The sequence below is a fragment of the Wyeomyia smithii genome, chromosome 1, assembly GCF_029784165.1.
Source record: "Wyeomyia smithii strain HCP4-BCI-WySm-NY-G18 chromosome 1, ASM2978416v1, whole genome shotgun sequence".
In the NCBI taxonomy this organism is placed as follows: Eukaryota; Metazoa; Arthropoda; class Insecta; order Diptera; family Culicidae; genus Wyeomyia; species Wyeomyia smithii.
The window spans coordinates 128,164,244-128,187,941 of record NC_073694.1 but is presented as its reverse complement, the minus strand read 5'-3'; the positions used below and the strand labels follow the sequence as shown (position 1 = coordinate 128,187,941).

The window sequence follows — 23,698 nt, the reverse complement described above, 5'->3', positions numbered from 1 at the left end:
GCATGGAAATTCTACGAGCGAGAGAAAGATTTCTCTCGTCGCTTGAAAAATAAGCGCGTGCACGGGAAGTCTGGGTAAAACTTTGCCGATGCATTGTAATTAGATTGTGAAAATGTGCTTTCCATATCAAAATTTAATTTCTTTTTGGAAACCTAAATGTTAAGTGAAACGATAAAATTATCTGAGAGCATAAGTGATTTTGTGCAAATCTGAAAATTAGTGAGGCCAAGGCCGCCATCTTGCTAAAAGTCAGTTTTGTTCAGTTGTTTCCAGTTTGCCTCTCTGGAGGATACACAAGTATAAGTGGTATGATCCAGAAGTGTTCGCTTGCATGCGTGTATGTAAAAACCGTTTACGGTTCGTAAGTTACAAGTGCTGCGGTGAAACTGAGAATTTTAAGAAGCCACCATGTTTTGAGGGTGAATGCGAGGTTCGTGGAACCTGAAGATGTATGTATGGGAGAAAATATTCGGATAAGACAGTGTTGACAGTGTGTTTAGTGTTAAAAGAAAAAGGTTTGCTAGTTCGTTACATGAAGCGGGAGTAGTAGTGCAACAGTGAGAGTGTATACAGTATGGCCTATAGTTTTATGTACTTACGCACATAATGGTTTTGCGCTTTTCTTGTATTCAAGCGCTGTCGGCTTACTGAAGGTGGTGTAGCTGCTTATGTGAGTAATTAATGACGCTATACAAACCATGTATGTGGATAGAATTGAACATAAATGAATTGGAAACCTATCATGTGCCGATAACACTGGATTTATACGCATTAGTTCATCGTTTTTTTGCTTCGGCTATTTTTACTTGATAACCCTAACATTCGCAGAGAATGAAAGAAAAAAAGATTGTTTGCGAGATGATAATTAAAATTTGGTTGTTTCGAAAAAAAAAACAAAAAGGATAACAGCAAGTTAATGTTTGAATCAGCCACCTATCAGGGGTTTGAAAATGAATGCAAATTCAAGATCAGAAAAATGTTTAAACGAAAAAAAAGTGATAAACAAATAATTCAAGAATCCAATGATATAAAAAAAATCTGTGGGAGTTCGTTCACGTTTAAAATAAATGACGCTACCAAATGGTCGCTGTGTAATGAAGGGTGGTAAACCAAAGAGTGCGTTGAACATATTAATCATACTGTCATGAATGACCTTGATATTGATGTCGAGAGAATTATTAAGTAATTATTGGTGTATCGATCCGCTCTTAAATGCTGCGGAATGTAGATCATTGCGTGAATGAAACGAATTAAATTAAATGAAATTGGTTAAACCGCACCTGTATGTTTCAGAGTAAGAAAGTTTAATTCCAATGAATTTGAAGTTTGAAAACTAGTATAGACAAAAATAAAACCTAATGGTGTTGTTTTTTTGTACAGTTGATGTGATTATGATATGAAAAGCACACACATATATATTTTTATATACTTATATAAAGAGGAATACTCAAATGAACATTACGAAACAAGAGTGAATACAGCTCAATTGAAAAATTATGTATCGATATTATTGACAGATTCGACAAACATGACCGAGCCACAGATGGAAGGGATTCCCCTCGAGGTGTCCCCAGCGATAATACAACAGAATCTATCGTTCTTTAGTCCGGCATCGTACAATTTACCACATTTTAAATATAAACATTTACCGCTATCCGAGATCCGAAATGCGTGGGGGTCATGGATTCGATGGCAAAATCACAGATGGCCCAGGTCGTAAAATGCAGCTACTAGCAATGGGAGGCCTAGAATTGCAAAGTGCATGATGGCGATGACGACCCAACAAAAGATCCGTATGTTACGGCGAAAACGAGCTTGACGGAATATTTCTCACCGAAGCATCATGAAAGTTTCGAAAGGTTTCTGTTCTGGTCAATGATACCTGGTGAAAGTGAAACCATCGAAAAATTTGCTCTTAGGGTACAGCAAAAAGCTGAAAAGTGTTCTTTCGAAAAAACGGAAAGTGAGAGCAGGCACACTGCAGTGGTAGATAAAATCATTCAATACGCATCGGAAAATCTGCGCCAGAAGTTGCTAGAAAATCGACGAAGCGATTAAAATTATCAACGCTTATCAATAGGTATCAATCGGCTAAAATGAATCCAAAGTCGATAGGAGGTTCGATAAATTCGCATAGAGATGGGAGAGAAAGTTCAATCAATCGGCTTTACGAGAACACAATGAAGAAGTCCGGACCCAGAGAAAAAGCTTTGTGCCCTCGTTGTGGATATGATCGTCATCAAGATGTAAAGCGTTGCCCAGCTCTCAATAAAAAGTGTAATAAATGTGCGAAGCTTGGTCACTTTTGGTCTATGTGTAAGACTAAGAACACAAGCAATGTCGTAAGTATTTGTATATCAACCTTCTTTAACAGTTAATTGTTATTAAAAAAAACAATGTTCGTTTCATATTTTTCTATTAACATTGATTAGGGTTCGTTTGATCAGAAACGCAAAGCAATTATTGAAAATGGTCAGGGACCGTCGCGCCCGCCGAAATATTTCAAGTCAGATTACCGTGTCGATGACCGTGAAGCAGAGTCGAAATCTGAAGTATTTCCGGTATATAATGTGGGAGACTCCGACGAATTGGTAACATGTTGCATTGGAGGAGTCGATATCACAATGCTTATCGATTCAGGATCCAAACATAACTTGATTGATGATACAACGTGGGAGCTTATGAAATTGAGGGATGTGAAGATATACAATGAAAGATTCGATAACGAAAAACGATTTCTGGCTTATGGCCGTGTTCCGTTGAAACTTGTCACAGTGATTGACGCAGATCTGGAGATAAAGGCCGGAGAAAGGCTATTGAGAAAGGTCAGCAACCCTTATTAGGAAAAGTAACCGCACAAGAAATCGGGGTACTCAGAATCGGATTGCCTAGTGAGTAGATGCAGTCAAAGAACCGTTTCCCAAAATGAAAGGGATAAAACTGACTCTTCCCATCGACAGAACGGTTCCGCTTGTTATTCAACCTCTCCGACGCTGTCCAATTCCACTTTTGCAACAAGTTGAATCAAAACTAAAGGAGCTGTTGCAGCTCGACATTATCGAAAAGGTCGTGAAACCAACATCATGGGTTTCCCCTCTAGTCCCGATATTAAAAGACAATGGTGAGCTACGATTGTGTCTAGATATGCGGAGAGCTAATCAGGCCATTCAGAGACTCAACCACCCATTACCAATCATTGACGATTTACTCCCGAGGTTCAGGAATGCTACTCTTTTCATACATTAGACATAAAGCAAGCGTTTCACCAAGTGGAATTAACGAACGACTGTCGTGACGTGACAACGTTCATAACAAACTGGGGTCTTTTTCGATACAAGCGGCTACTCTTCGGAATAAATTGTGCACCTGAGTTGTTTCAAAACTTAATGGAAAGCATCCTCGCCGAATGTGAAAACACGGTGGTATTCATCGACGACATTGTTATCTTCGGATCCTCTGAGGAAGAACATGATTAGGCTGTGAAGCAAACCCTAAATGTCCTGAATCGCTACGGCATTCAATTAAATGACCACAAATGTAAGTTCAAGCAAGAGAAGATATCGTTCCTAGGACATACGCTCTCATCGAAAGGAGTTGAACCTACAGAGGAAAAAGTCAGCTCGATTTTGCAGTTTAGAGCACCGCAAACTTAGGAGGAGTTGAGGAGTTTCCTGGGACTGGTGACTTACGTGTCACGCTTTATTCTAAATTTGGCCACTGTGAACTGCCCTCTTAGAGAGTTACTGAAACGGGATACAAAATTCGACTGAAGGTCAAAACACCAGGATTCATTCGATGAGCTAAAACGAATTATAGGATCTATCAACCATTTAGGGTATTATGATCCCAAAGACAGGACATTGCTGGTCACTGATGCGTCGGGCGTCGGCTTAGGTGCCGTGTTACTGCAGTTCAAAAACGATCAGCCAAGAGTAATTGGTTATGCATCGAAAAGTCTCTCGGAAACCGAGAAAAAGTACCCTGCGATTGAGTAAGAAGCTCTCGGAATCGTTTGGGGTGTGGAACGATTCAGGATTTACCTTTTAGGGATATGTTTCGAGCTTGAGACTGATCACCGACCGTTGGAGACTCTTTTTACGGCTACTTCTCGTCCTACGGCCAGAATTGAGCGCTGGATGCTACGCATTCAAGTTCAGGGTAGTCTACCGTAAAGGATCAGCCAAATTGGCTGATGCCCTTTCTAGACTCGGGGGTCATGTTAATGACAACCAGTGGACTGATGAGTGCGAAGTTTTTGTCCGTCATATTTCGGCTAAGGCCTTGTCAACACTATCCAGTGTAACAAACGAAGAAGATTTTGATCCCGAGACAGAAGCCATCATCCGAACTATCCAGGAGGCGGCTGCCGTCGACATTGGGGAAGTTATTCGAGCAACAGCTCAAGACAAAGAGATGCAGAAATTGAGAGAATCCATCGCCAATGACTTGTGGGACCGAGAGGATTTGAAGCAATTCGCCCCATTTCGACATGAATATATTTATGCCAATTCTCTGATTTTGCGGGGATCGAAACTGGTCATCGCAATGAGCCTACGCTCAGGGATGCTCCAGTTAGCCCACGAAGGACACCCAGGACAAACTTAAATGAAACGCCGCTTACGAGAAAGGTGCTGGTGGCCTGGTATCGACCAAGCTGCTATTAGTACTTGTGAAGCTTGCGAAGGATGCCGTTTGGTTCAACTTCCTGATCCGCCTGAACCAATGACTCGGCGATCCCTACCAGATCGTCCTTGGGTAGATATTGCCATCGACTTTCTCGGACCAATGCCATCAGCAGAATACATTCTCGTTGTTATTGACTATTACAGTCGCTATATGGAACTTGAAATAATGTCCAAGATTACAGCTTCTGAAACAGTCAATCGATTGAAGCGTATTTTTCGTGTTTGGGGTCCGCCAAGAACAATAACACTAGACAATGCTAAACAATTTGTGTCAAGTGAGTTGGAGGATTATTGCAAGACAAAGGGAATCCACCTTAACCATACTTCGCCTTATTGGCCACAAGCCAACGGCGAAGTTGAACGCCAGAATAGATCGTTGCTAAAAAGAATGAAAATCGCGAACGCCCTATACAACGACTGGAAGGCCGAACTTAACAACTATTTGGAGCTATACAATAATACACCCCATACCATTACGGGCAAAGCCCCAAGTGAGCTTTTGCAGAATCGAAGATTGCGCACTAAAATACCGTGTGTCGAAGACCTGGAAACTATTTCTCCCAGTAGCGATTTCAGGGACCAGGATCACGAGAAGAAAATGCTTGGAAAACAGAGAGAGGATGTGAAGCGTAGAGCAAAACTGAGCAATATCTCGGTTGGAGACACAGTCCTCATGAGAAATATGTGTCCGAAGAACAAGTTGTCTACGAATTTCCATAAGGAGAAATTTATCGTACTAGACAAACAAGGTTCTCACGTAACGGTTCAGAGCAAGGACACTGGTAAAACATATGGCCGCAATACAGCACACCTGAAGGCTATTGCTGATCCTGTGACCATTGACCCTGACGACCAGAATCCAGAATCCGGTTCATCGACATTAACACCTGATCCAAGAGATGCTGAGGATTTAGTGGAATCGACGACCGACTCAAGTGTTGATCCGGTTGTGAATCCGGACACTACCGAGCCATCGTTACCAGCAGTCCCAGTGAGACGATCGGCAAGGATACCTAAACCGAAGGCAATCTACCGTCCATAAAGATAAGTATTAATCTCCTTGTAATTAAATTAATTATATAAATACATATTAAATAAATACCTCGAAGAAAGGGGAGATGTGGCAGTATGAACTTGATATAAGCTTTTCATATGTGTGTATCGAGCGCTCGATGAGGTTCGTGATTCGCTCTACCGAACGAGTGCAATCAGTCTTGCTCAGCTCGGCATCGCGTGTGGTTCATAAAGAATATCGTCCAGCAAACTAGAGTTATTAGTTACCACAGACATAATCGCTCCTTTTTGGCACATGTGTGCCAAAATAAACCGTGCCAAAAGTAAAACGAGCCTTTTTTCACTCGTTGAAGAAGATGATATGTACTTACAAACAAACAATATCGCACGCTAGCTTGGTGGATTGATAGCGGTTTCGATCAACTAGATCAGTCGAGAGAATTCGTTATCGATATTGTTTTTGGCACATTTTGCATGTTGTAGGATAAGTACAACGATACACCGTGCCCCAGTGCTGAGCTGAGAAAATTCTAGCTCGAGAAGATCCTCGACCTGATCGGGAGTCGGACCCGACATCACAACCGCGTGGCAGAGCTAGCCGACCGACATCGCTAACCACAGAACCACAGGGACCACTGATAATATATACTACTACCTGCTAATTTATTTCCGTGTACTCAGATTTTGAGTTTGTGCGCTTTAAGGGGATTTTGAGTAGTTTCTACTTACGTATAGATCGATCCCGATAAGCGTGTGTTTTTCATTGATGCGGTTTGTTTCAACCAGCGATGCCAGATTGAAAGACATTTCTTTAGTTTGATGACATTTAATCTGCGGTGAAGACAACTTTGTTTGTGAAGACAAGGTTAAGACATTGAAAAATATGTGAAAACATTGGAAAATATGAAATTCTGAACCGCATTTTGCAGAAGGGGCGACCTGTTTTTTGCTCGACAGTTTTCGATATGCCCTTAAGTTTTCCAACCTTCGATCGGTTTAAGCGCCATCTCTATCTCGAATGGGAAGACATGTGAAGATATTATTTCGCGAACGTGAAAACATTTGAAAACAAGACCTGGCATCCCTAGTCTTGGCGTTAGTGATGCGTTTTGACAATTTAGTATGAGAAAAACGAAAACACTTATATGCATTCCTATAATAACGAGTTTCTTTTTTCCACTGAGTCAGTGCAAATCTACGCAGGTATAAAGAAAAGGCATCGAGTTTTGCGACGTAAGTAAGAAAGAGATGCCAGATAATTGTTTACTAATTAAACACGTGTGGTGGTGGACTAAAACTGACAAATTTTACGGTGCGCTTCGGGCAGCACACCAGGTCAATACTGGGTCAAAATCTAGCAAATAAAGAAGGGGTTTGACAGCAGTAAAGTTGGCTATATGACAAAGCGAGGTGAGCTGGTGGAATAAAGAAATTCGCTATAAGATTTATGGTATATCATATATCTCCAAGTGATTTATAGATACTCGTGTATCAGCGGATTAATCTGGCTTTTATTTAACTTCACATATTCAAATTGAATCAAAATAAGTTAATATGCAGAAAAAAACAGCCCGACGTGATTGTTTCATTCCGGGTTGTGCATCCCAGATGGGACAAGTCGTGTTCATGAGTGCATACAAATCCGATGGTTTACAACGCTGGTGGAGTGAAACTATATGGGCACAAAAACGCAAAAATAAACAAATACCAAAAAATTCTCGCGTTTGCGAAAAGCACTTTGAAGAAAAGTATATTGATCGTAGTTACAAGATGCCCCGATTATTTCCTGATGCTTGGCCTACGATGAACATAGCAACAGTTTTTTCTGAAGAACTTGTTTGCTCAGAAAGACAAAGTGACGATCAAAAAACAGACGTTAAACAAGAAGTTAACCCTAGGGTTTACTGCCGATTCTGTGGTCGAAAAGAAAATCGTCCGATCGAAAACCAACTTCACCAATTACCTAATGGCAAAGAATTTTTGAAATTCTGTTTGGGTCAATATTATCAAAAAGAATATTTCCCGCAAGGAATTTGCGAAAATTGCATGGAAACAGTACAGTTTTTGTTGAACTTTGTGAGACAATGCAATGAAACTCAGCATCGATTTGATCAGATTTTTGAACCACAGGAGCTCAAACTGGAGTTGAATTGCGATATTACGGAAAATATACTGTTGAAACAAGAAAAAGATGAAGAATCTGAGTATATCAACGAAACAGATAATTCCAAAGAAATGCGTTTTAAACCGGAAAAGGCATTCATACAAGATGCTTCAGATGACGAAACTTTTATTGCATCCGACCAAGAGAGTTCCGATTCTTTTCGATCTGATGAAGAATTTAGGCCAGACGTTAATAACAAATTAACAATTGCAAACGCGAAAGCACTTAAATCTAGGATACGAGTTGAAAGTGATTCGGAATGTGATTCTGATACTAAACCTCTTATTAAACGCAAATATAGAAAAAAAACTGAATCTAAGCGAACAACCGAATTCAAAGATAATCTTATAGTTGTTGATGATTTTCCTGATTCTGAACAAGATAGTTATGTGACGAAGAAAATACGCCAACCAAAACCAAAACGAGAGCGATCATCGGCAGGCCCAGGCGAGACAAGTCGAATATGTCCAATTTGTGGCAAAATTTTAGTACACAAAGGCAATTTTACATCGCACTTGAAAATTCATAGTGACAAGAAAGACTATGTGTGCAACATTTGTGGAAAACAGTACTACATACGGCGAGAATTGCAAATGCACATCGAGTCTTTACACGAAAAAAAAACCTTTGTTTGCAATATTTGCGGCATTAAATGCGCTTGGAGAAAAGGTTTGCAAAGACATATGAAGAATAAACATTCCGATGAAAGTTCTTTAAAGCATAAATGTACTTACTGTGGCAAAGCTTTCCTTCTACCGAATCAGTTGAGGCTGCATATTATGAAACATACAGGAGACAGGATTACCTGTGATCTATGCGGTGCTGGTTACAGGTATTTGATTTAATTATTAATAAATTTATATATATATATATATATATATATATATATATATATATATATATATATATATATATATATATATATATATATATATATATATATATATATATATATATATATATATATATATATATATATATATATATATATATATATATATATATATATATATATATATATATATATATATATATATATATATATATATATATATATATATATATATATATATATATATATGGAGAAAATAATAAATACACTTGCAGTGTTGGATAATTTTTCGTATTTGCGCACTGATTTTAATTGTTGTATGATGTTATGTTACGTCATTATGATCCGCAGACACTCTTTTTAAAAGTGGCACGGAGAAATGATTGGAGAAATTTCTTTGTCGGTGATTCCGAATTTTTTTTGCGTGAGTTAGTGTTTTTAAAGTGGCGACAAAAAAAATACACTGTTAAAATATGTATACAAAACAATCCAAATTAGCTTTATTTCTGTACATATCGTTAGCAAAGGGACCTTTAACGTTACAAAACTCACTTTCGAAATTTTGTGGCTTGTCCTTTGTTTTGTAAAGCCATATTCAATCTTCCGGGTATGTTTACCACCAGGTTTTCACGAGTAGAAGCTGAACTAGCATTTCACGCTGCCTGTCCGACGTTCCATAAGTCTGTTTTATTCTTTGGATGATGCTTTGCAACCTAGAATTTCCCAATCTTCCATAGAATTTCTAAAGGATTAAAATTAAAAGTCTGCGCGGGTTAAACTAATAATTTTATATTGAAGTAGAATACTTCTCTCAGGAAGTTCGGCTACATAGGGATGTGAAATGAAAATCTAAAACCGAAAAAAGTGAAAAATATGTCCAATTTCAAATGCTAATAAATCGGTTAGTATTCGATGGATTTCCTTCGTTCTTGCAGCAATAGATTGGAAAATCTTCTAAGATTCTAAGATTCTTTATTATTCACACTATTGTACTGTTAAAAATAGTCAAGCCTTGTCAAAACGAAAAATTCGACCTCTGATTGGTCGTTATATGACTGCTTCCCAAGCACGGTCGACAGAATCATATACCTTGCAATTAAAAACATGCTGTTTGGCCTATATAAGAGCCTGTTTCAGCCGAAGCCGCTCATAATAGTTCTAGACAGCCACAACAGCAGTCGTCCTCCCTTAGCAGCAGCACTAGCAGTACAGTGGATACCAGCGATGGCGGAAGCGGCCACAGCTGTGGCGTAGCAATGGATAGCGCACTAGTTGCAGCGGATTCCAGCATCGATAGCGACTGATGCTGTGAGGCACTTTAGTGAAATGCAGTCTCTGTGCGATAGTGGGCACTAGTAAATGCATTCAATGAAAAGTTGACTCATTTTGACAACACGTGAGCCGTCTAGTTTCAGCATTTCACTGTTTATTTTATCACAAGGAATACTTTATTCGCACTGTCAGTGATAACGCAAAGATGCCGATATCTTATCCGATACTAAATTGAACAGCAAATTGTCCTTTTCAGAATGAAATAAAAACCTAATGATTAAAGCGTTAATGTTTTCTCTTGAGTTAATTTTCATTTTTAAATTTGTGAAAGTTATAAATTTTACTTTATTTCCGTGTCTCAGAAAGTGCTGAATTATCTTTTCCTTCAGTCATGAGCACGACATCCGAAAAAATTTCATCTCAAAATTTAAAAATTGTCAAGCCCCAAGCATGACAAGCAACTTACTATATTATTGAAAATGGTCAATCCTTGTTGAAGCGCAAAATTCGATTGATCTGAAAAGTCAACGTTTATTTACTAGTAAAAATGACTGACCCGCAAGCAACCGGATTATCTTCCTTGTAAAAGTATTATACTTCAACCTTGCGGTTGTGGCTTTGCACACAACCCTCCTGTTATTTTCGTTTAAAAATCATCGTTTTGTTTTCAATGCTGTATGTTTAGGATCGTTACTCTCCAACGAAGAAGCATGTTTTCTTTGGCATACGGAAACATTGCGCTACGTAAAATATCTACACAGTCGTTAGTATTCATAGTCTATGTTATAAAATCAATGGGTTCCATACCAGCATTAGAAAACAGTATTACACCGTTTTGTGGTCACTTCCAAATTTTACTACTTCTGTGGTTAATTGTGTGTTGAAGGCAGTATTCACCGGTCTTCTCACCAGGTGCTGACCGTTTGAAACAAAAAGTTTAAATTTCGACTCATCAAACCAAAACACGATGTGCCATTTAGTTGCACCATAGTCTAAAAACTTTTTAGAAAATTCAGTTCTTGCCAAAATGTATCGCTTTTGAAGTAGAATAAAGTTTTCTGTGTACCTAGGTGGTCGATTTTGCTTCCATATGCCGAAGGAAACATGCCACTTTGCTGGATCTCTATGCAGTATAACGATCCTAAACATACAGCATTGAAAACACGAAGAAAATATAGAATTATTAGTTTGACCAGCGCAGACTCCTAATTTAAATCCTTTAGAAATTCTATGGAAGATTGGGAAAGTCTAGGTTGCAAAGCATCATCCAAAGAATAAAACAGACTTATGGAACGTCGGACAGGCAGCGTGAAATGCTAGTTCAGCTTCTACTCGTGAAAACCTGGCGGTAAACATACCCGGAAGATTGAATATGGTTTTACAAAACAAAAAAACAGGCCACAAAATTTGGAAAGTGAGTTTTGTAACGTAAAAAATCACTTTGCTAACGATATGTACAGAAATAAAGCTAATTTGGATTGTTTTGTATATATATTTCAATAGTGTATTTATTTTTGTCGCCACTTTAAAAACACTAACTCACGCAAAAAATTTTCAGAATCACCGACACAGAAAAAATCCAGTTATTTCTCCGTTCCTCTCTGAAAGAGAGTGTATGCTGATCGTAATGATGTAACATAACATCATATAACAACTAAAATCAGTGCCCAAAATATGGAAAATTAACCAAAACTGCAAGTGTATTTATTATTTTCTCCATGACTGTACAGTCAGGTTTTTTTTACGCGGGGGATACGTACTCCGTAAAATAAAACCGCGTAAAAAAATACCGCGTTAATTCGAAAATCCGCGTAAAAAAAAACGCGCTAGTTCAAAAATCCGCGTAAAGTAGTCCAGCAAGAAGGGCTTTAGAAAAAACCCGGGACGCTCTAGAACCAGTATTTAAAATTGTCCTCTTTGACGGTCATTCCGGATCTTTCGGTGGCCGGAGAGTATTTTTTGGACTAAATCTTTTACTAGATATACACTTAAACGTTTCTGCTTCCAAACCCACGTTAATTCGGAAACTCGCGAAATTTTTTTTAATTAGCGCGGTATCGCGAAAAAAAAACCGCGTTAATTCAAAAATCCGCGTAAAAAAAAACCGCGTTAATTCAAAAATCCGCGTAAATTCAAAAATCCGCGTAAAAAACCTCGTAAAAAAATCCGCGTATTAAAAAACCGCGTAAAAAACCTGATATATATATATATATATATATATATATATATATATATATATATATATATATATATATATATATATATATATATATATATATATATATATACATATATATATATATATATATATATATATATATATATATATATATATATATATATATATATATATATATATATATATATATATATATATATATATATATATATATATATATATATATATATATATATATCGTTTTAATCGCCAAATGACTGTTAAACCGAGAAAAAAAAATTCAGTCAATAATTCAGTCGAAAGCAAGTCTTGAGTATATATAATATCGTTGCAGATTCAATTATATGTTGACACAACATAAAATTCGCGAACATGGCATGGAGTTCAAGGGTGTGAAACTCTACAAGACTAGTAGTCGGTCTCGCAAAACTGTAGAAGCAAAACCTCCGGCAAACACAGTAAGCAGTACTGCTATAGCAAACGTTGATGACACTCAACCCAGTTCTGCGAGCGTTTCTCATCTAACGGATTCGAATCATGGTCCAATTGCATCGGTTGGGCCTTCGCAATCCCATCATATTCCTCAATCGCAACAGGCGCAACATGAGGAGAATATTCAGCAATATCATACTACGACTCAATTGGAACGTGTCCACTATCAACCGAGCTTCGTTTACTCAACCGGATCTGCCCCTGTAATGATGCTTCCTTCCAGCGGTGTTTACAATGGTTAGCGAAAACGATAAGCAACAATATATCATTGATTTTGTTTTAAAATAAAGAATCGCTAACGCACTCAGGCGAGTTTCATATAAAATATTTGGAAAATGTCCAGTTAATTATATGGGTTTGGCTAGACTTACACACATCTGTAAGATGTGAACTAAAGAAGCAAAAACGAAACAAAATCTCTTTATTTTAAGTATCGACATCTAACGGTGGAGAGAACGCATTTAACACTCAAAATTTTATTACGCTTATACCATTCATACAAGTATAGGGTTACCATTACGTCGGAGTTTAAAATCAGGACAATTTTTTCCAGCAAAAATTTGTTCTAAGCTATTGTTATTTTTTGAGGTATCAATAAATAAAACACGTAATTTGAGATTTGCACTTCAAAATACGCCAAAAGCCTCATATTTAACGTATTTCTCGAACGATTCAATTTTGCAACTTTGATTTATTAGGCATTAGTAGATACCTTAAAAAATGCAACTAGTAAACTGTTCGAAATAAGCTTAATTGTCAAAAAACGTTTAATGATTTCAACGACTAGACAATTTCTCTCATTAAGATTCAGCCAAAGAAAATAGTACGAGGGTGGTATCCAAGACACGACCGCATGTTTGACGTAGGACTACGATAGTTTTATATTTCATTTAGAGAATTCAGACTTTGTTCGATTTGACCACGTTTCACTTTCGACACGGTTTGACTTTGGCACACATAAGCCAAAAACGAGCGGTTATGTTTAATCATAATTTATAGTTTTCCTTTAAACAATTCAAACTCAACAACCACCAAGAGAAAGGTATTTTGTCCATTATGTTGCCGAAACCGAAACCAAAATAGACATGATTTAAGCAGTACTTAATACCGTGCTATACCTCTAATTACTCGGAAGGGTCATATCAAGTGTCTAGGTCGTTGAAGGCTTCATGCGTCATGTGGACAACTTACAATCCTAAAACTAGTTCATTGGTGGCCACATATTGTTAAGGTCATATGCCACCAGAAAGTCATAAAAAGAAAAGCGTTTATTTTTAAAAATAATTTAGATTATTTATTTGCAGACATCTATTTAAGAAGAATAACATACTGTTTTTAACATTGATGAATACCTTTCATCCTAATGCAGTCAAATTTATTCAACACGCGAAAAGGCAATTTTTTATATAGGTCTTGATTAAGAACGATTTAGTAGAAAGCAAACTTCCTTTCATCTTCAATTGCGCTTGTGAAAGATAGCTCACTCACCGATTTCAAAGCAGTATCATTGTTAGTTCCTTACAACTGCTTAGCAAAGAAGTCACATAAAAAAATCTTGTATTTACAAGTTCGTTGGAAAAGTGACGATAAAGAGTTGCAGTTTTTAGTGGAAAATCTATATTCACAAAGATTTTGAAATTGACATTGGAATTTATGAGGATGTAGCATGTAACCAGCGTTGCCATTGTGCCAGATAAATCTGGATTTTGCCAGTTTTCTGTTCGCGCGCCAGACAAACAGATAAACCTCAGAATCTGCCAGATATTTGTAAAAGAGCCAGATATTTGCCAGATTTTATCCGCGTCGTCTCGCAAAAAGGTCATTACTGCGAGATTGGCCGTGCCTGGCCTTTACCTACCTACACCCGGCGAGAAAAAAAAGGTCATCACTGTGGGATATGAGTCGGGTTAAAATAAATTATCTTCAGAATTGTCTCTTCATGTGGCGTGTAGTATGTGTGAGCACTAACTTGCTATTTACATAGTTCGAGTTCGTGTAATGCTATCGCAAAGTCGACAAAGAGAGCGGCCGTACTGTTCAACACGAGCGTTTAGCGAGGTGCTTCTAAAGAACGTCCTCATCGGGATTCTGTGTTCGAAATTTGAAGCGATTAGTCGGACTGCGTAAATTTGGAAAGCGCAACAAGATGGCTTCTAAGCGTCACGACAATCACTTTCAATTCTGCCAGGAATTTTATTCAAAAATGAGCGACAGATTTTTGCCAGACTTGACTTTTTATTTTCGTTTTGCCAGATTTTATTCAAAACTTAGTGGCAACGCTGCATGTAACAGTCATTTTTTGAAGTAGAATACTTCTCTCAGGAAGTTCGGCTACATAGGGATGTGAAATGAAAATCTAAAACCTAAAAAAGTAAAAAATATGTCCAATTTCAATTGCTTATAAATTGGTTAGTATTCGATGGATTTCCTCCGTTCTTGCAGCAATAGATTGGAAAATCTTCTAAGATTTTTCCTAAATGAAGATAATTGTAATTTCATTATTCAAACTATTGTACTATTGAAAATAGTCAAGCCTTGTCAAAACGAAAAATTTGACCTCTGATTGGTCGTTATATGATTGCTTCCCAAGCACGGTCGACAGAATCATATTCTTTGCAATTGAAAATATGATATTTGGCCTAAATAAGAGCCTGTTTCAGCCGAAGCTGCTCATAATAGTTCTAGACAGCGACAACAGCAGTAGCATTGGCCAAAACAGCATTGGGCGATATTGTATCGATATACTAAAAATCGATACTTTAGGGTCTATTATTCGATTTTTTGAATCGATACTCGGCAGTCCGATATAGTGTAGTATCGATCTAAAAACCTCGATATTCGTATCGATACCGAAATATTTTTATATTTAAGAAAATTTACACGATTTACACACACCTCGAGATGTAAGCCTGAACCCACGGTGCCATGCCACTCCTTCGATTTTAATTAAGAGCAAGCGCACGAGTTGCCATTTGAGTTGCTATTTTCACAACGCTGGCCATTGCTATTTTGGATAGCAACCGATTTTCGCACCGGTCGTTGCTAATGGGGATTACCATTTCCACTATTTCTTTTTCACACCGGCAGTTGCCAATTTCTGAAGACCGTCACTAGCCAACGTTGACAAAATGTTTGTTTGTGATGTATTTTGCTTTTTTTTTGCGGATCTAGTAATAACCAACTTATCCGTCAGTCAATCGTTTCCGGAATGATCTACGTTCTTTCTACTTCATAAAATGTTCCCTCCATTTCACGTAACTTTGTTTTCGTTCTCCTAAGTTATCGATAACATAATTCTTTTGCAGATTTTTGTACTTTTGCGTACATAAATTTTTTCATCCTAACTGGGCACGTCTCGCAACGTTGGCTTAAATGACTATTCTACTGAAAGCTGGCGAACTGTCATTAGTTGTATTCTGTATTTCATGCTGTCTCGGTTCCCACAGTTTGCTATCAATATTTGAAAATTTGCCGCCAAAAAGAACTTAAATATAGAACGCGTAAATTGTTTTTGATTACTTGATTGATTCTTGTGATGAAGAAAGTGATTTCGCAGAACAAATTTCCTTATACGCTATTAAGAAAATGATTTTTGGAAAGATTCGGGGCGACTCTCAGCCTAGTAAATAGCCAAATATTGTCCGCCATACGGAGGAAGGTGCCATCCAGCGTTTTAACAACGGTCTATACCGATGACCATTTCCAACGCCGCTTTCGAACGTATTTTAGGTTGTTTTTGAAGATTGAAACAGCGGTAAAGGAGAAAAATGGTTTTTTATACAACGACCGAACGAAACGGTAAAATAGTTGGTAATACTCCAGAGCAGATTTGCTTAAACCTTCCAGGTTTATTGAATAATATTGGCCAATCTTGTGAGGATTTGAGCTTTCCGCATCGTGTAGGTTGCAGACCAAAATGCCAACCAAAATTGTCATCTCAATAAAAAACCTATACAAAATGTTTATCTGCCCGAAAAAACACCCTGTGCAAAATTTCAGCTCAATCGGAAATAAAATTGAGTAGTGGTTCACGTCGACACTTGCGTCCTACGACGTGTTTAACAAGCGAGGCAAAACACTTCGTCTTCCGAGGCCGACCAATTGAGTCCGCATTCAAAACACTCATCATCTTCGTAATATTATTACGAACATTCACTATCGAGCACAAAAAAAAAAACAACAGTTTGACATTTAATCAAATAGCAACGATTCGGCTCGTTGCTATCGCGTTGCCAAATTTAATAACTCGCTACTACCCGAGGTGCGGATTGTTATTTCCCAAACCAACATAGCAACGCCCGGTGCGGTTGCCGCGTTATGGTGGGAGTTGCCAAACTAGCTTTAGAAACTTCAATTTAGCCACTGGCGGGCTTGCTCTAAACAGGTTTAAGGAAACTGATATCTTTTATTCTAACCTTTATTGTTGCATGAAAACAACTAAGAATTAGATAGATGGCTAGTGCCCCTTTCCGAACCACACACATATAGTAGACATAGAGCAGTTGCATCGTCATGCTTCTTGCGTCCAGGAATACCAGATGTGCAGGTTTTTGGAATCCGTGTTCATATTTTTATTAATTTACAAATAGTTGCAGTTTTCTCAGAGTTACTGCAGATTTTTTTTCCGAGTCTCCGTATATTTGCGCAGACTTTCTCAAAATGTGTACAGGTTTCTACAGACTTTTGTGCATAGTTTTGGCGAATTTCGGGCAGATTTTTATTTTCAGGTTTCAAGCAGACCTTTTAAACCAATCTGGCGTTTCTGCTCGCGACATGCTTGCAAGTTTAAAGTGAAGTTGGCACCGGTAGTAAGCGTGTTTAATTTCGTTGCGAAAACAAAAATTCAAAATGCCCAAAACGAGTGATATTTGGCGTTTTTTTTTATAAAATCGAGTTTATCTTATGCAGATTGTAAGCAATGTGGCATAATTGTGAAAACTTCAGAGAACACAGTGAACCTATGGAAGCATTTAGAGCGGCACCATCCCAAGTTAATGAATGTTAAAAGTACAGTTCAAGCTACCGTTTCAAAGACAGCGATGAGTTCAGTAAGTAAAATGGATATATATATATATATATATATATATATATATATATATATATATATATATATATATATATATATATATATATATATATATATATATATATATATATATATATATATATATATATATATATATATATATATATATATATATATATATATATATATATATATATATATATATATATATATATATATATATATATATATATATATATATATATATATATATATATATATATATATATATATATATATATATATATATATATATATATATATATATATAGTAAACACAAAAAATAATTAAAACATTTACGTAGGAAATAGAGAAATCTTCCGGTGTTGGGAAGCAAAATGATGTAACGCATACTACATACATACTAAGATTTAAGGAGCTTATCTTCCTATCAACAACAACAAAAATAACAAAAAAAAAAAGATCTTAAATAATTTTAAAATGAGCTTCCGGCAATTTATTTTTTGGTGCAAAATGAAATGGTACACTAGTAAAAAGTTGAGCGTATTGCACCAACAATCCAACCTATCACGAGCTCGCTTTCTTTAACTTACATTCAGCAACTGCTAGTTCACTACGTAATAACTTTCATTCTGGCAGCTGTGAGATCACACATTTTTTGCGTGTTAATTATTTGCAACCAAAAAAAAACATGTATTAGTGAAATCGACCACTAATTTCTATTTCAGTTAAAGGTTACAAGACGGAGCAGTTGAACGAAGCCTTAATGTATATGATTGCGACGGATAATCTTCCGCTACGAACAGTTGAAAAAAGAGGTTTTTTGCGATTTACGAAAACAGCAGTACCTCTATACAAGGTGAGCAATTCCATAAAAAATGTCCCCATTATATTATTGCACAGATGTTCCTATGGGCTAAAGATGTCATTTTTTTTGAATCACGACTAATTTTTGAAAATGGTTTATGTAACAGAGGTGTTAATGATTGATAATATTTTTAGAGCCAGACGGTTTTTTTATCAGTCTTCGGAAAAATTGTAGAAATAAATTACATATCCCAAAAAGCTAATTTTTTTAAAACCTATTATATTATGAAAACTACAAAAAATTAAAAGCCAGAACGGTTTGTTTGATTGGTATAATATCTTCGGTAAAGCTGTAGATAGTAATTGTGTCCTACCAAAAACAATATGCACTGTAAAAAAATTCAGAAAAGATTTTTTTTTTCAGAATTTTAACTCATCTTTTATTTTTCTAAGTTCAAACAGTTATGAATATTCAGCTAACATTGTGTTCAGATGTTCAAAAAGCGGGTTTTTTGAGATGTTTAATTTATAATATATTTTTGTTTTTGTTTTTCCTAAAAATATTATGTATATTTTTTCTGGAGGGACTGGTAACAACTTTACCGAAGAATACCCATTAAACAAATCGTTCTGGCTTTAAATTTTTTAGGGTGTAAATTTTGTTGGGAAAGACAAATATATTACACTGGTCGACAAAAGCGAAAAAAATGTTACCCTAAAGCTCAAACTAGTTGCCCTAAAATGAGTATAGCTTTTTAACCGTTATTTGCTCGACGGGGTATTTCATAGTTCACCTCAATCAATAGTGATAAAAATCAGTGACATCTCAAAACTCATTAAAAGACAACTTTTGATAATATTAGTTTTTATATAGTAACAAGGGACGGTCAAAGAGGGGACTTGATTTTTTTACCCCTTACGTGCCAAAGACCTGAAAACGATACCAGACGAACCAGAAGTCACCATTTTGGAACTAAAAATGGCCTCTGGAGTAGTTTTCTGGTCTCTAGACATCATCCTGATTACAAAACTGCTCATATTAGGTGCTATTAGGTCACTTTTGGCTGTTAGCATCAATAAAAGATATAATATAAAAATAGACCTCACACCGATCAAATAAACCGTTCTGGCTCTAAAAATATTTGTAATCATGAATATCATTTTTACATTAACCCTTTTCAAAAATTAGTGATTAAAAACACTAACAGCACATAATGACATCCTTAGCCCATAAGAACATCTGTGCAAAGTTTCAACAAGATAAAAAATGTTCGTTTAAAATGGTTTCTCTATATTTCGTGAAATTGCACAGATACCAACTCGCAAAACAATAACCAAAATGCTAGACGAAAAATATGAGACACTGAGTGAGAAAATCATGCTTCAAATTAAATTATGTGAGAGATATAGTATAACAGCAGATGTCTGGACTGACACAGGTAGCAATAAAAGCTACCTGGGGGAAACGCTTCATTACCTAGAAGAAAATCAAACATTAATGAAATCCATCGCACTGGTGGCACGGCCATTGGAGAGATCTCATACAAAAGAATATTTGGTATGTGAGCTTAGAGCATCATTCGCCGAGTGGAATATTGACATAAAAAAGGTATTAATTTTTCATAATAGTAAACGCTTCCAGTATAATGCCTCTTGTTTTTTAGATAAGTGTTCTGGTTACAGATGGTGGGGCCAACATGGTTGCTGCTGCTAACGAACTAGTTGGAAAAAAAACACCACATGATTTGCTTCGATCACTCTCTCAGTCGAATGGTGACAGTGGCTATTGAAAAATCGAAACAGTTTGCAGATCTGTTGGCAAAAATACGTAACATAGTCACTTTCTTCAAGAGATCAACGAAAGCAGCGGATGATCTGAGAAGTTTACAGAAGAGTGGTGGCAAAACAGAAGGGGAAATCAGAAAATTAAAAAAAGACGAACCAACCAGATGGACCAGCAACTTTGAAATGTTAGAAAGCTTTATTCGGTTGGCGGAGTTTGTTGGAGTTATCCTTTCAAGATACGCTCATGTTGAAATGCTATCTGGATCAGATATGACAGCAGCCATAGAAGGTCGCGATAATTTCCAGCCTGTAATGCATGCAATAACCGAGCTCGAAGCGGAGAAGATTTCTTTGGCGGGAAAAGTCATTCCTCTCATGAGTATGGTGAGAACGGTAAGTTTCGTTACCGTTGTCTTTGATAAAATTACAATTCACCCCAAATTTCAGATGTTGAAATCATTCAAACCTAAAAGCGAATGCGTAAAAGGATTTAGATCTGCACTTTTAGAGCAGTTTGATAGTCGTTTCGAGCACATCGCGTTTGTGGACGGAATCGCCATTGCCACCTTATTAGACCCTCGGTTTAAAGCACTCCACCTGAAACCGCTGGCGTATGCAAGGGTTGTACAAGTGGTGTCGGACATGATGAAAGAGTCAGAGAAGAAAGAGCGAGGACAGTTAGCTTCAAATACTGAAAACACCAGCAGTCAATCGAAATCGAATCAAACTCATATCCAAAATATATGGGACATACATGATCGTATGGTAAATTTTATATACTATTTTGTTTTACATTAAGCATTAAATTAAAATTATATTCACAAGGTGGTGGAACAAACGGCACAATTGGAACCTGATCGACCAGGCGGAGTATCAGGCGAATTGAGAAATTTTCTTCACCAAAAAGTGATTCCCAGATCATCCGACCCACTCGAAGCATGGAGTGCGATTAAAAGCGAGTATCCGCATCTGCATCCAATTGCCAAAGACTTCCTTTCACGAATGGTGACGTCGGTTCCGGCAGAAAGGATGTTCTCACGGACTGGCAGGACTTGTGAAAACAGATATAGACTTAACGCTACAAGAATGGCTAAATTAACATTTCTAAGTTCGCTGCAAGACACAGATTGGTTCCTAGACACTTAATCAAGATTCCTTATCTGCTATCACCTTCAAATTAATGTAAATATTATAAACTCAAGTGGAGATAATCTTCCTTGAAAGAGAAGTAAGAAAAATATAAACTTAAGTGACTCTATTTTTTTGTTTCAATTAGTTTAATAATAATTTTACAATAAACATCTTACGCTCAGTAATGAACTAGAAAAAAATTCCGATAGACTAACAACTGATTGGCGACACTGATCAAGTTGCAAAATCTAGAGAAAAAATCCGTTTGGAGCATCCGTTGCATATGCTTGTTTGTGGTCACCGTTGTGACTCTTCCATATTGCGATTTACAAACCTTCAGCCAAATCTATGCGAGTCGATGCCTCCAGGGCGCTGGTAAGATCGATGAAGGATGTCAGCGAGGTTTACTGATTGATGCTTTTGGAACTGGTCGATGTTAGTTTATCACCTTTGTGGCGACCATCCGCGGGCGCACCCGGTTGTTTTTTCTTGTCGGATAATTCGAACTTAAACTGGGTTACTGGTAACTGGCGGTCTGCAAATTTTGATGGAGTATATATTGAAAATACAGTACAATTAAAAATTAATGAGCCCCAATGCGATCATAGCAAAAACATATTTTTTATTCCATATATTTCAAGTATCAAAACAAACAAAAAATTTTCAAGTGAAGTTTTTCTCGGCCATGGAGGAATCATAACGTTTGGCATACAACTTTTGAAAATGTTCCTGCCACAGGAACTGCCTATGATTATTTCATCATCCTGGATGAATCCGAAACAATCCGAACTGCGAGTAGCCTATTCGCCCGCGACAAGAAACTCAGTCTTCATCATATCGGAAGTATTGGAATGGTTCCGAACGAAGATAACTGTTGGCAGATGTAACAGGTTCTACAACAAATATTATTTTATTTAATGGAGTGTTGTTTTTTGAAATACATTACGTACGGTTAGGAGATACGATTCTTGATGGATGATCATTACCGCCTTGCAGAGGACTCTTTCCCCATTTCTCTGACGACAGTTTAATTTCCGGATTGTCTTTGTTATCTGCGATGTTGATTCTGACGATCGAACTATGCACGAACCATTTCAATTCCAGCTAGTTACCCGCTATAATGTGATTTGTTTTTAAGCTAGTAGAATGTTTCAGTTTTGATACCTGGTTGGTCGCCCTCATACAACCAATCTTGACTCACTACCATTTTGCGGGTTGCGACATATGTAGCGATTTTGTTACAGATACCGTGCTGGTATTACAAACATAATTCACGCTGTGCCATCTAACGATCCACTTTTTCGTAGCCGCACAGACAGTTGATGACTTTTTCTTTATTGCAGATAAAATCATAACTTCTTCACTTTTGTTTAAAAATCTTGGACTGCTAATTGATTGAATCATCACCACGTTATCTACAAATGGTTGCATTCGTCGTTTGGCTCGCTTCTGCATCCTTCTTGTCTGCAGAAGCTATCATTTATGCCGCCAGCAGTGCTACCCCCAACAAACGAATGACAGATTTTGTCAGCATCAAAATAAATTATCGTGTCTTGAGTCCAGCTTTATTTTAATATTCCTCATACGACTTAATTTGTAAATTTTATTGAATCACTCCAGCGATGTTTCACCAATAGCAATTAACTTTTTGCCATTTCTTTTTCCAATTTAATGAATTTAACTAGCACTTCACAGCCATTTTCTACCGATTTACCAGCAAGTCCTGCGTTTGATTTTAGATCCCGAGATAAAGGTTATTACTAACTGACTTTTAATGTGATTTTTTGTCGATCAACGACAGCTACAAAAATGAAAAACAGACCAAAACTACTGTTTATGTGACATATGTATAAAGTTATGTTCTAGTCAGAGATGCCAGAACTATTTCGGGTAAATCCATAGATTCTACGGATTTACTTTTTGGTAAAATTTCGAAAAAGAGCGAAAATGTATGTCAATAATCAAACGACGGAAGTACATAATTTCTGTGTCACTAACTACTAACAACCATATTTTTAAATGGGATTGAATCGTGGGAAAATTCGCTTTAAATTCATTATATATTTTTATATTCATAGGGATAGCAAACTAAAAAATCCGTGGATTTCCGTATATATTTTCAAAACTCCGTAGATTTTTGTAGATATTTTGAAAAATCCGTAAATTTTGTCTGCGGATCCGTGTATCCGTAGAAGTGTAACAAATACGTAGATCTACGAGGAAATCCGTAGGTCTGGCAAGCCTGGTTCTAGTAGAGTATCGGGTATCGATACTGGCAGTATCAATACTCAACCCCCGATTTTTCACGCA

At 36.9% G+C, this 23,698-nt stretch overlaps 2 protein-coding genes and 1 long non-coding RNA gene across 4 annotated transcripts; 2 read left to right on the top strand and 1 right to left on the bottom strand.

Moving 5' to 3' along the window:
* Nucleotides 1-6,849: 6,849 nt before the first annotated feature.
* Nucleotides 6,850-12,941, top strand: LOC129723863 (zinc finger and BTB domain-containing protein 24-like). 2 transcript variants are annotated; one of them, XM_055678340.1, is made up of 3 exons: nt 6,850-7,109; nt 7,180-8,695; nt 12,481-12,941. In XM_055678340.1, the coding sequence occupies exons 2-3, from the start codon at nt 7,254-7,256 to the stop codon at nt 12,878-12,880; spliced, it is 1,842 nt and encodes a 613-aa protein (XP_055534315.1). In that variant the 5' UTR covers nt 6,850-7,109; nt 7,180-7,253; the 3' UTR covers nt 12,881-12,941. The 2 variants fall into 2 exon arrangements, with proteins under 2 accessions (XP_055534315.1, XP_055534305.1); XM_055678330.1 differs by having other exon boundaries at nt 7,070-8,695.
* Nucleotides 12,942-18,364: 5,423 nt separating this feature from the next.
* LOC129718482 (zinc finger BED domain-containing protein 4-like) lies at nt 18,365-21,502 on the top strand. Its single transcript, XM_055669294.1, has 5 exons — nt 18,365-18,524; nt 19,785-20,081; nt 20,137-20,650; nt 20,705-21,022; nt 21,083-21,502. Exons 3-5 carry the CDS (start codon nt 20,213-20,215, stop codon nt 21,401-21,403), a joined length of 1,077 nt encoding a protein of 358 aa, XP_055525269.1. The 5' UTR covers nt 18,365-18,524; nt 19,785-20,081; nt 20,137-20,212; the 3' UTR covers nt 21,404-21,502.
* Nucleotides 21,102-23,252, bottom strand: LOC129718484 (uncharacterized). The gene is made up of 3 exons (XR_008726916.1): nt 22,339-23,252; nt 21,565-22,281; nt 21,102-21,473 (listed from the first exon to the last, which is right to left on the bottom strand). It is a non-coding gene; the product is annotated as an uncharacterized LOC129718484 (long non-coding RNA).
* Nucleotides 23,253-23,698: the final 446 nt, after the last annotated feature.

Excerpts from the sequence above, each read along its gene's own strand:
- LOC129718482 (XM_055669294.1), top strand. The coding sequence starts at position 20,213 with ATGATTTGCTTCGATCACTCTCTCAGTCGAATGGTGACAGTGGCTATT. Across the intron at positions 20,651-20,704 it reads TCATGAGTATGGTGAGAACG|ATGTTGAAATCATTCAAACC; the intron begins GTAAGTTTCGTT and ends CCCAAATTTCAG. Across the intron at positions 21,023-21,082 it reads GGGACATACATGATCGTATG|GTGGTGGAACAAACGGCACA; the intron begins GTAAATTTTATA and ends TATATTCACAAG.
- LOC129723863 (XM_055678340.1), top strand. The coding sequence starts at position 7,254 with ATGCAGAAAAAAACAGCCCGACGTGATTGTTTCATTCCGGGTTGTGCA. Across the intron at positions 8,696-12,480 it reads CTATGCGGTGCTGGTTACAG|ATTCAATTATATGTTGACAC; the intron begins GTATTTGATTTA and ends ATATCGTTGCAG.